The 15,178-nt window shown below is 32.0% G+C and overlaps 1 protein-coding gene across 2 annotated transcripts in view; it reads left to right on the top strand.

Moving 5' to 3' along the window:
* Nucleotides 1–15,178, top strand: part of LOC126740582 (ecdysone receptor) — a 176,170-nt gene that overhangs the window by 36,586 nt on the left and 124,406 nt on the right. For both annotated transcript variants that reach the window (XM_050446662.1, XM_050446663.1), the window contains exons 2-3: nucleotides 3,995–4,315; nucleotides 5,319–5,637. In XM_050446662.1, coding sequence (XP_050302619.1) covers nucleotides 4,112–4,315; nucleotides 5,319–5,637 — 523 coding nt within the window. In that variant the 5' untranslated portion in view covers nucleotides 3,995–4,111. The remainder of the gene's footprint in view (nucleotides 1–3,994; nucleotides 4,316–5,318; nucleotides 5,638–15,178) is intronic.

Raw genomic sequence — 15,178 nt, 5'->3', positions numbered from 1 at the left:
GGCATCCTATAATCTGTTTATCGTTGTGTATCATATGCATATCTATCACGTCAAGTCTTATGATTATGTATTAAAAGTCTCATTTCTTAATCACCCGAGAATATAACATGGTGTTTCATTTCTTCCTGTAAAACTACCACCAACTAAGGGTTGGTGAAACAATTTTGCAAAATTTCCAGACTGTATGTAAATCCACTCTGGATTAACCTCTTATAGAGTAGCTCACACATTGCTTTCAAATAAAGTATTAATCCAAGTAAAAAAAAAGACGATTTCGACCCCCCAGCTCCCTACTCACCCTTAATCCATCATGAGAGATTTTTTTAAAAACTGTTGTGCGTCGTGAATTTCACTTTTGCAACGTTCCGGGCCGAATCCATCGACCTTCGTCCTTGGCTCGCTCGGCACAGTCCGCATTATCGAACGAAAGGGCGGCGGGAGTCTGCTCCCTCCCCCGTCCCTTTACCCCCCTGCCGCCCTTCTATCCATACGAACCGTCTAGACAACCCCGCCATCATATATATATATATATAAAGGTGCCGCTGGTAGACTGGCAAGGGGTGGGGGAGAGTATTGCACCCTGATAACTATGTATGTGCGTGAACATTGTGGAATTATTCTGGATTTGAAGAGACGAGACGCGAGGAGGGTGAGAGGGAGAGATGTGATGGGATAATAGGATTTCATTTTTTTTCGCCAAGTGATTGTTACCGAATTTCGTGGAAGTTTAATCAGTGAGCAGAAAATGCTTTTTTTTTAGTAATAAAGAAGCTAAAATAAGGGGACAAAATGAAATAAAAAAAATATGTGGAAGACTTAAAAAGGTGATCCAGAAATAATATTGTTGTCTTCCAAAAAATTGAACAACGCCACTTAATGGAACAAAGAGGAGCATACTATCGAGTCTATGCATTTGCGAATTCCTCACCATCATCACTTTGTAAAATAATTACTAATCTACAGAAACTTTTTAATCATATAACTTTCAGTTATTTTTGATATTTTGTAAATAACATTTTATAAACTTTTTAACACGTTGGTTGTTGTCTCTATAAGCTAAAAATACCGCCGTTTAAGCTGAAATACTGCTTAAAAGCTGAATATACCCATCGTCAGCCTTAGGGTTAATTACGTTAAAATTAAACGCTTTGCGGATTATATCGGGCGTGTAATTGAAAAAAAAATTATGACTACCAAAGGGTTATTATTTATTTTTGAAAGGGAAGCATCTAACCGAGAGTTTATATTTTCTTTGATGGTGTGGGATTGAAAATAAATGTTTATCATTTATATAAGATTTTAAGAAATTAACCAAAGTCCGAAAAAGAGTCCTGGAAAGTATTCCAGGTTGTAGTATTTCCCAGCAGTTAAATGTATCGTGATTATTAACTGCCTGGATTTAACAAAATAATAAAATATATTCCAGGCAGTTGAATAATCTAAACTGCTCCATTTGAGTTAAGCAGTTAAAGCAATTTAGGGGTTATGAAAGTGCAATTTTTTTTTATTTAATTTTTTTTTTCTCAATTTCTCGTACATATTTTGAAAAACGCTGAAATAGGTGTTCAATCAAATTGTCTGAAGAATATTTGTACAAAATTTAAAAGTTGTACCTAATTAATTTTGCGAGCCATGAACATTTTGTACAATCAGAGATATTAGGACATTTAAATTCAACTACCTGGAATTGAAAAAAATAATTGTTTTTCTTCCAGTTTTCTTTGTTTTAATCGTAAATTGATATATGTACATATTTATGAATGTGTTAGAAAAAATGTTTCTCTCTTAATAATGAGAACCATTGAAAGACACTCTCTTGTTTGAGACAATTCGCTGGCGAAAATGTCTTTTGTTTAAATATTCTCAAGTGCCCGGCTAATTATTAACATAACTTTTTTTTTCCGGTGTTAAAATGTTCAGCAGAAAAAGTGGAAAAAATTCCTTTTTTCCTTCACGATTTCGCCGCAAATGAGGGTTTTATCATTTAATACGAGCGGGCAGATTTGTCAGACAGCGTCGGGATTTTTTGCGCCGAAATTCAAATCGATACCGTCGGCCAAAACACGAAAGGGTGGATCTTGATGCCTTGTTCCTCCCCCTCACCCTCTTTTTATTTTTTATTTTCTTTTTCCCTTCGATCGTCGTAAAATAAGTAAATATTCAATTGATTTTCGGGCATATTCTGATGTAAAATGACATTCTCAATATCATAATACACTTATATGTCAAATTTTGACGGTTGTGTTTTGAAATATTTAAAAATAAAAATCTGAATCTAACATTTCTTAATTATGTCGTCAATAATTGATATATAGCGCTGATGATACTGAGATGGATTCTAGTCGGGGAGGTTAAGGATCGAACCCTGGAGCCGCCAATTTTTTTTTTTTTTGAGGAAGAAGATATTTTCTTTTTTTAGGAATAAATTATGATGATGCAATGGGAATTTTATTTTTTTTAAATTAAATTTTTTTTAACATAAAAATTGTAAACTAAATATAAACAAAAAGTTAATTGACGGTCATATGAATGGAACCTGTAACCTTAAAAATCATAGTCTATTCAAAGTTTACAGAATATATTAGATATATTCTGTGATATATTCTGTAAACTTTGGTCTATCTTCAGCATTTTTTTTAGCCATTAGTTACGACATTAGCCACTGGTTGCAGGTTCGATCCCAAGAGTCGTCACTACAATTTTTTATATTTTTTTATGCATTGGTGAAAAAAAAATGAAATTTGATTGTTTTTTAATTTCGAAATTATGAAAATCACAAAAATTAAATTAAAAAAGTTGATGGTGTCCACATAGATCGAACCTAAAACTCTGGAGAAGGCTAAGAACTAAAAGACGATCAGATGTATGATCATGATGATCGCATTATTTCAAGCATTTTTAAATTTCAAGAAATCAGCCTTGGCAATCCCTTAAAAAATATTTAAATTTTTAGGGTCAAAGTGCTCATAGTTCAAAAATCAAGAGAGTTAAAGATTTGAATTTTTTAACTCAGCGTTTTCTTAAAAAACCATGAGACACCGATTTCAGGGTTTTTTTAGAAAATGTTTAAAATTTTAGAAATCAGCTCTGGAAGTTCCTTTAAAAAAATGTATTTTCTAGAAGTAAAATGTTTTATAATTCAAAACTAAAAAAGTTATAAAATATGAGTTTTGGAACAAAGCTCACAAAAACCATTAGAAACCTGTTTTAAAATTATTTCAAAAACTTTTAAAATTTAAGAAGCCACCTTTGAAAAGTCCCACATACTCAATTAATAAAAAATCAATATTTGAAACACTAACTAAAACTTCATTATTTTATACCCTTCAAAGGTCATTTAAGCTCTCTTGTGACTAATAAACAACTAACCGAAATCCAGAAACTTCCCTGGAAAAACAAAGAAAAACCGAATACACCAGCACAATGTATATAGTGTTCTTAAAACGGGGGTGGCTCAAGCACTTAAGGCCAAAGCTCCCCATATACACCGTAATGACATTAGTAGCTGAGGCGATCGTAGAGAGAAAAAAGGATTGACCCACTTTTTCCCCCGCTCCGAATCCCTATGGGCTCGACTTATTATTGACACATGCAATTTGAGACGGCCCTCAAATTGGATTTGATGAATTTTTCATTTGTTTTCCCGGAAATTCGATAAACAAGTGACATATATTAAAAATAATTTAATAATCCTTATCGGACTAGATTTTAGCAAGATTTCTTATACTGCATTTCAAATAGGTGGACAGTAATAAACTGTGTGTAAAATGTAATGAGAGTTTTATGGTCTTTCATGGACGTATGCAAACTTAGACAATGAATAAAACGTGTAAAAAGGGTAGGGTTTGAATGCTATAGGGAGGGTATCTAAAGTGGATACATCCCCTTTTGCATTCTTAATAAGGTTTTATTACTCTCTACCAATTTGATTGTGTATTATAATGAACCTCCTAATTATGTCTTATATTGAGCTCAATTTTCTCTTTTGTTTCAGACATTTCATTAAGGGAGAGGACTCGGGAGGGGCGTTTTACTGAAAAAAAAAAACAAAAGCCAAAGTAGTGACGTGTACGATGCGACCGCCCGCCCTCCGGTAACTGATCGTTAGTCGATGAGCAGCGCGCAGACGCGTCGCGTCGCCGCCCTTTTTCCGATGATGGACCTGAAACACGAATTGAGCGTCTACGGCGGCGCCCGCGCCGCGACGGACCAGCAGCAGACGCAGCTCGTCACCGACGCCGACGACGTGCAGCTGCTCATCAAGGCGGAACCGATCACCATCACCGGTACCGCCAACACGGTGCTGATACAGCCGGTAAGTAGTCAGCAATCGCTCAGGTTAACGTTTAAGCCTGATTTGCACGCCTAGTTTTTTCCTAGAATACCTTACATCTTCTCATTTTGGTAAAGTAACTGTATTCACATTTGTTATTAATTTAAAAAAAGCAGGTTAGACAAACATACCGAGCAAGAGTTGTTAAAAAATGTTTAGTGCAAGCTGCAAGTGTTTTATTAAATGAAGTTGAGGAAATTTTAGAAGGAGAAACTAATAGGCAAAAAACAATTTGGGTAAGGGATTGGATATGAATTACGAGCATCTGTTAATCTTCTAAGAGAATTGACTATAAAAGATCCAGAAGAATATAAGATGCGTTTGAGGGTTATACCTACGGATTTTGAAACATTGCGTCGCGAATTTAGAAATTGGATACATTCATGAGGAATGCAATAGCAGCACGTATTAAATTTTAAGGTGGAATAAGTAAGCAAATTAGTGGCAAATAATAGTTGATGATAGTTCTCGTGATAGTTGCAGAACAGTTACTATTCAAACTCTCTTGTTGATCAATAATGTTTGTTTAGTCTCTTTCCACCTTTATGGCTACAAACAATAGCTACCATAATTTATAACATCTGTTCGAGCTATATTAAACAGGTCGTTTAGTTTATAAGGTCTGATGATGTTTTATTAGCGAAACATGCAACCTTTGAATCCAGATTTGGAGGTTTCATTTTTTTTTGTACTTACGTAGGTCTTTTTGAGATAATGGACGAGTTCTTTCAATCCGTTTCGATTCTCAAAACTAAAAATCAATAATTTTAATGCTTAAGTATGTGAAGGAATTATAAAGAGCCTAAAATGAATACCGGTCCAAGCTATAAAACTTTTTAAATCACTGCCACATAGGAATTCAACGAGCTGAATCTCTACAGCTTTAAAAATAAAAGATATTTTTATTGTAAACTATTTTTAGGCATTTCAAATGTAGTGAGCATTAATAAACAATTTGAATGTGCTTTTGTTTCTCTTTTTCTAGAACGGTATGGTGTCGGTATCGACTTCGGGTGGCGGTGGTGGTGGGGGGCCGTTGCTGTCTCAGCAGCAGCAGCAGGCCAATGGCGGCGGGCCGTTCAGCGGTTTGGGGGGCGGCACCAGCGGCTCGCCGGCGGCAAAACCGCGTCGAGCCGCCGTCGAGACCGACTGGCTCAGCTCGCCGAGTCCGAGCGGGGGTGCGCCGTCGCTCACCCCCTCCCCCGGACCCCCGGGAGCGCACGCGTTCACCGTCATCAGCAACGGATACTCCTCGCCCCTGTCCAGTGGCAGTTACGATCCATACAGTCCGAATGGGAAAATAGGTGAGTGTTTTTTCTTACGCACCTTTTTCTATATTATTGATGATTTTGTTGAAGGTATCGATCTGGCTAATGTAACTAGCAAAGTGTTTGATCGAATAAATCATAAGCTACTTTATGTCAGTTTAGGTTATGTTTATTACACACATTCAAACGGTACATAAGTATTGCAGACGTTAGCTCGAAATCTTTGCATAAAAGAGGCATTACATCTTTCTTACATGATTTATTACATGTATTACTTTATTACATGATTCTTACATCTTTTCGTCCTTTTAAATTCAATGAAACTATTCACAAGTTTGTAGCTCCTCAAGTTACTGAGATATCGCATGTTTAGAGGTCAATTTTTGGGTCACAAAGATAGCCAAATGTGATTTTAGTTGATGGTTTGTGAACAGCTCTGTAACTCATAAACTAAAAGGGTTACACTTTTGAAAATTGGTACATGGGTTGTTCTTTGAAAAATATACAGGGGGATGAGAAAAAAAATTTTCAGAAAAATTGATTTTTTTCTTAACGACCTTATCAACAACCCTGTAATTTAAAAACTAAGAGAGTTACACTTTTGAAAATTCGTAGATAGGTTGCTCAATTGAAATCATCACATAAAAAAATCGATAAATAATAATTCTGCTGCTGTTGGTGTAATAAACAATTGATGGCGTCGTATAATAATAATAAATAATACGCTTCGCTCCAGTGAATCACCGATGCAGGCTCGGTTAACCAAGTGAAGTTGCACTTAGCCCAGTCAAGGACAAACGCGATGATAAAAACGACGAGGAGCGGACCACGTTGTCGGTTGTTCGTCGATTGTTTTCAGTAGAACCTAATCATATCAATAATACTATTATTACTGTCTTTAATTTTTTTAAATCTTATTCAATAGTTTATTTTTGTCGCTTCAGTTATTCTTCACTTTAAAATTGTATCGATTTTCTACTGTCAGTCTAGTGTTATCAATATTACACTCACTATACATTTTTACTCTGAAAAACAAAAGAAAATTTGTTGAATTTCCTCTTGATTGGGATTAAGAAGATCATCTCAATTAATATTTGAAGAATGGTATGCTTACTATTTTGAAAACTAACTGTTTAACTAAACCTGTAATATTTTGGAAACCCATGCAAAGGTTTTCATGATTTTTATTTCATATGGAAGCTATTGAGTTTCTTTACTAAAAAAGTACAAATTTCCTTGTAAATTTAACCCCTTTGAAGGTACGAAACTGTTTTCCACTGAACTGAAACATATTGAAAAGACAATCCATAAAATAATTCTTTTAAACAGTTTTTATAGATTATGAAAAATAAAAAAAACAAGTGAGATGAAACTAACTCATGAAAAAGTTTAAAGACAAACCTAGCTTTAATTATTTTAAAAAACATATCAAAAAAAAAGTCCCACCTCTCAAAGAACAGCTACATAGCAGATGCGAGGCATTTCGGGTGTGTATGTGTGTAAATAACAATTTGAGCGGCATTTGTTCCGAAATTTTTTTAGGGTGTGAAACGTACCCCGTAATTTATGTGTTTTGAATATTTCGGGGGTTGGATTACCGACCATTACTACTTTGTATATCAGGATTGTTCCTGACACACGCGAGCTTATAGGGGTGCTTTTTCGGAAAGGGTGAGATGATGATTAAGATGCCGGGTGTGAGATTTTTGGCGACGTAATTACTACCGGAATTTTTTCTTTTGTTGGATATACAGGGTGTTGAAAAAGAGATTTTTTTTTTAAGAATATTTATGATGAAATGTGTCTGTACAGGGTGTAACAAAATTAAGGCAAAGCAATTATTTTTCGATGTCTTTTAAAATACATTTTTATACCAATGACATTAAGTTTATATATATTTTCACTACGTTAATTAGCAAGGAAATAATAATTGAATATAAGTAAACCAGGCGTTGAAACGTTAAACAAATAAGGTTGTGTTAGTATCTCCCTTTAAATAGGATCAACATTTTAGAGAATCTCTCCTGTATATATAGGCCTTTCCGTAGATTAGCAAACCCACGCCTATAAATGATTTATTATTCGTGGGTTGTAGTAATCTCTGGTGAAAAAGGAAACGGTAAATGCACTCACTGCAACGGGATGTAAATAGGGCTCGGTACATAAACAACCTTGAAAAAGGGATCGAGTAACCCAGATTTTCTTAGTGTTCCCACGCCATTTGTTTTATTTTTGGCTTAGATACGTAGGCATTTATCTTAAGTCATCCTTTCTATAAAACATGAGAACGGATTGTTCTTAGAGTAATTTTCTTAAATTCTTTATTTTCCACACTGAAGAATAAATTGACCTTTTGACCCATTGGGAAAATAAATTTGGCCCTTTTGTCATCATTTGTTTTTTCAACTAACGTTATGTTATATGATGACTCGGATAAGTATTTACTGAAAAAAACCCGAAATTATGGAAACATGTTTCAGTTATTTTCTGGCTTCAGTTCAAAATAATATATTAACCTCATTTCGCTTTTTTCTTTTCATCTCATAATTAATAGCTTATCATTGTAAAGGACAGTAAATAAATTAAGACTTTACCCTTGTTATATACGTTGAAACGTTCATTAAAAAATTGTAATCGGAACATTATTTGGATCCATATGTAAGTGACATTCAGTCTGGTGTGTTATTTGATACAATTTCGTCTGGAGAAATAATAGGTGAGTATCATATGTCACTCGAATAATGAAATATTTCTGGCATAGTAACCCATAAATGGATAGAGACAGTTGATGATAATCGAACGCCAATATTAAGAGAAAATAAAAACAATTTTTACACTCGCATGTTGCATCGGACAACCCAATTTGTTTCCCGTCAACCTCAATGGCAAACGATAAATATGATTTTCTTCGGACCGTGAAGAGTAAACATCCCGCAGATTATAAAGAGAAGCACGAGATTATTTTTAAAACGAAATATTTCATCAATTTCACTTTGGTTATTTTTTAGCGGTCATATGAAAAATAACGAAATCATGTAAAAGTTGGGTTCACCAGGCCGTGCATACTACTCTCGCGTAAAAGTATATAGTTAATATGACACGTATACGGGTCACGTGGCCTGATAAAAAAATTCTTTGTTATGTATTACGCTGATATAATGACAGACTAAAATGAGTTCAGACTGGCATGTATGGAATTTTTTTTTTTTAATTATTTTCAGACTTATGTAAGTCCTTTATAGATAAAGGTTTCTAGTTTTTCTGGTCGTGTATCTTACCCCTGTAGGATTACATAGTTGGTTTGGTCAAGAAACTCAGCAGCTTTTATATGATACTAAAATCATTAAAATCGTTGCATCAGTTTTCAAGATATTTACATTTTTATAAAACCTTTATTTGTATCAAGATTTTTCTCAATCCATTAAAGGACTATTCAATAATTCCAAAATGGGTGTATATACACGGAAAGTTGTGATAATCTTTTTCGTAAAGAAATTTATCAGCTTTTATGTGAAGTTAAAATCATTAAAATCGATGCATGAGTTTTTTAAAAATTTGGATTCTTGTAAAGCCTTTAAAAATATTGATACACAATATTTTTCTCAATCTTTTAAAAAAACTATTCAATAATTGTGAAATGGTTGCATTAACAAGGAAACTTGTAAGAATCCTTTATTGAGTGTGACACGTATATAAAACACGTAGCCTGATAAAAAAAATTCTCGGTCATGTCTTTTGACGGTTAACGTGTTAAATAAATTATACGTTTTGTATATAATTGAGACCATAATAAAAAAAATCATTTGAAATAATTAAAAAAACCATTAAAAAAAATACATTTCTCTTATTTTCAAACTATTATAGATGCATCGTTCTAGTTGACCAGGAGGTGCGTTTTATTTGCTGCACCCCAAATTTCGTTTGTTTTGGGGGTTCATCCTTCATCCTGGGCCACCCTATATATAAATAAGATTCCTTTATAGGTGCAAAAACTAATGCAACCTAACAAAACATCGCTTAAATATAATCACTAAACACACAAACGTTAATAAAGTGGTTATTTAGAAAGTAACGTTTATCAGTTATTGTATACGTTCTCCCCCCTCCCTCCCCATGTGCAATTTAACCATCGGCCGATAAAATTAACGCAAAATCGTGTGTGTGTGTGTGTATGTTTATTTGCAATTTATTATTCCAGAAAGTTTTCCACTGACGTCAGACTATAATATAACACACATCGACCTCTATACTTTTCACGTTGTGTAGGTTAAGTTTTTTCGTTCGCCGATTAGTTAATGGGCTAATAACCGAATAATTTAATGTCTATTAAAATACAGTTTGTATATATGTACTTGGTGTCCTTAACTGGTTCTCATAAAAAAGACAGATATGATCGTTAATGACACAAAGAAACATATAAACGTCTATTTAGTCACAACAAAAGAAAAAACAAACGAAATATACCGCCGGTGCCGTTTAAAAATACTACAGTTAAACCGATAAAAAAATGTGCAATTAGATATTGCAATATTTTGACAGCCGCTGATTTAAAATGGTCGAGTCAGCCAAAACATTCGTTTGTTTTGAGCGACCAAAGATGTTTCTTAAAAGGTTTTTATTTATACACCTATTTGGACCACAAATTAGTGGAGATAAATTAAAAAGAAAAAGCATACATACGGAATACATATTTGTCAGCAGAAATACGTTATTCAAAGCTAAATTAGGCAGTAACAAAAAAATTAAACAGAAATATGAAGAAAAACATTGATAAATGCCAATCTTCCCATTTTAAACCTAATTTATACAGGGTGTCCCAAAAAAGAGTGTCAAGCGAGCGCCCAGAGATAGAGCAACCCCAGGGGAATCCGAATCACCCCCATGTATATGATCCGATTTTTTTCGCTTAGGAGTTATTACATTTTTTGTGATTTTTTAGTATTATTCGACTTTTATGCTTATTTCTGCTATATTCATAGTAAATAGGTGATTTTTATTTTATTATTTAGATAAAAGTTGACTCTGACAAGAACAAATATAATTTGATCCAGAAATTAAAATATTGCTTACAAAAAAATAAATAAATTGTGACATAAAAACCAAAGTAAAAAAAGTTCAACAAAGTTAAAGGCGTTTTAAAAATTACAGCAATTTTTTTTTTCAAAACATAATTATTTAAGAAACCTTATCGGTCTATCAGCTTTTCACTATAAAAAATTCATTGGGCTACCCTTATCGCATCTTATCTAAATAACAGTTAAACGGAAAACAAAAAAAAATTTACTAATAAATGAAATAAAGCAAAAAAGGTTTTAATCAATTTATCTTTAATTATTACATAAAGTTTTCAAAATGACGACCTTTTTGCATCGGCGAAAAAAATTATCTGTTAACTGTCTAAATGCTAATCTGTTATTTTTTACGGTTTGTTTTGCTTCATTAATTTTTATTCTTAGTTTCTTGACTCTTGAGCCTACACGACCTTCTTGTAGTAACCCCAAACAAAAAAATCAATTGGGTTTAAGTCCGGTGACCTGGAGGGCCACTGAATTGGTCCACCTCGACCGATCCACTTGTGTCTAAATCGCTTATTCAGATATTCTCGAACATTTATCGCATAATGGCAAGGAGCCCCATCGTTCTGAAAAAACATGTCTCTCCTTGTCTCCAAATCAACATCTTCTAACAGCTCATGGAGATTTTCTGTTAAAAAATTTAAATAGATTAGAATTAAAATTTTTGTAAGCAATATTTTAATTTCTGGATCAAATTATCTTTGTTCTTGTCAGAGTCAACTTTTATCTAAATAATAAAATAAAAATCAGGCATTCGCTTTACCTATTTACTATGAATATAGCAGAAATAAGCATAAAAGTCGAATAATACTAAAAAATCACAAAAAATGTAATAACTCCTAAACTAAAAAAAATCGGATCATATACATGGGGGTGATTCGGATTCCCCTGGGGTTGCTCTATCTCTGGGCGCTCGCTTGACACTCGTTTTTGGGACACCCTGTATAAGTGTCACGAAGGATGGTCATAAAATTATATAAATATAAAAAAAATATTATATACTACTTATATGAATTCAAAAAATGCGTAAAAAAAATACAAAATCAAGATCATTTAGGTATAAGAAAACAATTGAAAAAACTACTTATGTATATACTTTTACCGAATTTAAACCTATAAACCCATCTTCAGTCTGAGATCTCTAAAGATAACAATAAAATCATGTAATTTGTGTATAAATAAATAAAATGGACAAGAAATTATAATTTTTATATAATTTAGGTAGGAACAGAGAGAATATTTCAAAAAACAATTGAGAAATTTTTGGACCTATATAAACCGATTATAATGCATTGATTTACCAGGGTTTAAAAAAATATTTTTTTCATTTTTAGAGATATGTACCACATGCACATCTTAAGTGATAATGAAATCATTATTTTGGTATGTAAATTAAGACCGTCTTAAGAGTCCTATTTTCTTATAAAAAAACTACTAAAATAGACTAGGTTTTTTTTGTTGAAATTGGGACTCTTAAGGAAAAAATTATGAAGAACAATTATTTGATTTTTTAGAATTTTAAATAATATAACGAATAATTTTAGGTGTTGCTGACAAAGACTCAAAAAGAAAAATTTCCAGGTCCGCCTTTATCTCTCAGAAAATTATCATTTCTTTTTAAAATAATCTCCGTCCCAAGATATCAATTTTTATGGAAAAATCAACATAATTTAACTTGTTACAGTTTAATTATTTTAAATTAAATTGGGGCTCTTAAGGCGAAAATTTGGATTTTTTGGACCTGGAATTTTTCTATTAATTCAATTCCAGGTCTATATTAAAAAAATATAAGAGGTTGATATTAAAAATTGGGACTTTTAAGGAAAAAAGTTTCTAATAAAAATAATTTTTTTTTGGTCTGGAATTTTCCTTTTAAATTTTATAAAACTGTAATTTTATAAAAAAAAAATTTTAATAAAATAAAATTTTATAAAACGCCAAATAAAATCTATTTTAAAATTTAAAAAAAAATATCAAAAATTTTCTAATTTTTTTCAAGGACAGACCTGGATTTTGTTTTAAACTAAAAATAAAAAAAAATTACGTTTGTTCTCGTATAAATCTCAAAAAAAATCAAAAGTAATTTTTTTTTCAAAATATTGGTCTTAAGAGTCCCAATTTGTATGAAAAAATTAACATAATTTCACATTTTACATTTTTTTTTTAAATCGTGTCAAAAGATTTTATGAGGACGGATATTTTTATTTAAATTGGTTTTGACAAAAACTACAGAAAAAATAATTCCAGGTGTGCCTAAATATACTTCAAAGTACAAAGTAAATATTTTATATGTAATATAAAATAAGTATAATTATACAATAGACTGGTTACTGAATTAAAATTAGGTCTCCTGATGAGAAAATTTAAAAAAATGAGATTTTCGGACCAAAAATGAGTTTATAGAGTTTTTATAAATAACATAATTTTTCAGATTTTCAAGCCGGACCTGGCATTTTCTTTTAAATTTCAAAATTTTTGTCTCTAATTTTTATGAAAAAATCAACATATTTAATTTGTAATATTCTCATTTATCTATTGTTAAATGTAAGCATTGTAAGGATTGGGGGTTTTCGTTGAAATTGGCCCTCCTAAGGAAGACATTTTGGAAAAAAAATAAGAGTTCATATTTTTTTCATCAAACAATAGAAATTGCAATTTTAGATGGAAGTATTGAAGAAAAAAAAACAAAGTTATTCAAGTAGAACAGAGAAATAAAATACGAATACATTTTTTAAAAAATTCACTATTTTCACAAAAAAATATATAGGCAAAATACATGAGAAAAATACAATTTTTACTTGTTAATAACACGTCAAAATTTTTATGCGACACTGCTTGTTATGTTGCCATGGAAATCCTACTGTTACTAGGATTTTCATTTCCATCCATATTAGTAAAATAAACAGTAGGATTTCCATGGCAATTGGCTGTTATTATGGTAAAATATTCGAATTATTTTTAAATTTAATCAAAACATTTTTGATCATAATTCCGTAACCAGCAGAGCAATTTTAAAAATTTTTTGTAAACAGACTTCATATTTTATGTAGATTCGTATTTAAGAATAAAAAACACGTCATTCCATTTAAAATAAGGAAGTGACCCTCCCCCCCTCTTAAGGGGGGTGAAGGGACAAATGTCAAAAATATCACAAAAAGTGCCCCCCGGTATACATGAAATGTCACCAAAATGTCAAGAAAAAATTGCAGCCGTTTTTGACATATTGCATTGTAACACTAAAAAACTCACCCTGTATGTGTGATTCAACATACACGTCAACATCCTTACGTTAAACAAAACTCCCTGTATATTTTTGCATTTGTTAAAATTTCATTTGTTCGTCTGATTAATATAAAACCAAAACGATTTAACTTAAAGGGTGTGGTCCCTGTAAAGAATCCCTTAACGTTAGTGACATCAGAACTGAGAGGTACATACGTCGTCGTGTGAATCTTAAGACCGAATTAATATTTAATCCCTCTAAAAAAAACCCGAAATTCCTCATTATAATAAAAGGGCCTTAATTAATATAAAAGGGTAATCCCTTGACCCATTAAATCCCCGTAAGCGGATTAGGGAATATCAAAACCCGTTATGACAAAATATGATTTAGCACGCTCAATGATGTGACTTGCTCACTGATATATAATAAATTATGTAAATGGGCGTGTTTTTTTCTAGGGAGGTTTTTGGATGGAGCAGTTGCATTTATTTGGGTCACGGTGTACATATAAACCAACAAAAAAAAAAACTGCGCCGCATTTTCTGTATATTTACTTTAGTCGTCGGGTGTTTTATTAATAGATGCGAAATAATTGTGCGGTTGATAAACCCCGATCCAAGTTCAAGGTCGCGTTTTCGCCGGATTCGACCAGGCATCTGGATTATTTTGGCAATGAGCCGCTTTTATACAATTTATTCATTATTATTATAATTGACCTTGTCTTTTTTTTTATTTATGTACATACATATAAACATCCTCCTCAGGGTTATTGTAATGGAAATTGATCAGTTTGAAAAATTACTATTAAAGACAATGTTTTTAGTTTCAAGGTTGAGACTATAATATTTTTTTCGCGTAAGAAAAATAGTATCTATACAAGGATCTGCTTAATTAAGCTCTCATCAAAAATATTGGATAAGTACTTTGGGATGTTAAATAACATTTTAAGAATAATTAATTTATCATTGAATAATGTTCATTTTATTAAGGTAGTGTTATTAGTTTTCCAAAAAAAAAATTAAATTTAAATTGCAGATTTTTTATAATCGTCATTGTAGTAGTACTTCTAATGACAAAATTGCCTTTAACTCAAAAAGTTTTTAGCCTATATGAAATTGTTCAAAAATAATTGGATTTTTTTATGCATAATTCTTTTTTAAAAAAATCCAACTATTTCCTAGAAATATATGCAATAAAAGTGAGAAATTGGTAAAAAAGTTAGCAAAAAGAAGTGGTCCAACCAAAAATGCTCTTTCTATTCAACTGTTGACTTCAGAGT

Source organism: Anthonomus grandis, chromosome 9, assembly GCF_022605725.1.
Source record: "Anthonomus grandis grandis chromosome 9, icAntGran1.3, whole genome shotgun sequence".
NCBI lineage: Eukaryota > Metazoa > Arthropoda > Insecta > Coleoptera > Curculionidae > Anthonomus > Anthonomus grandis.
This window is presented reverse-complemented; position numbering and strand designations above follow the sequence as displayed.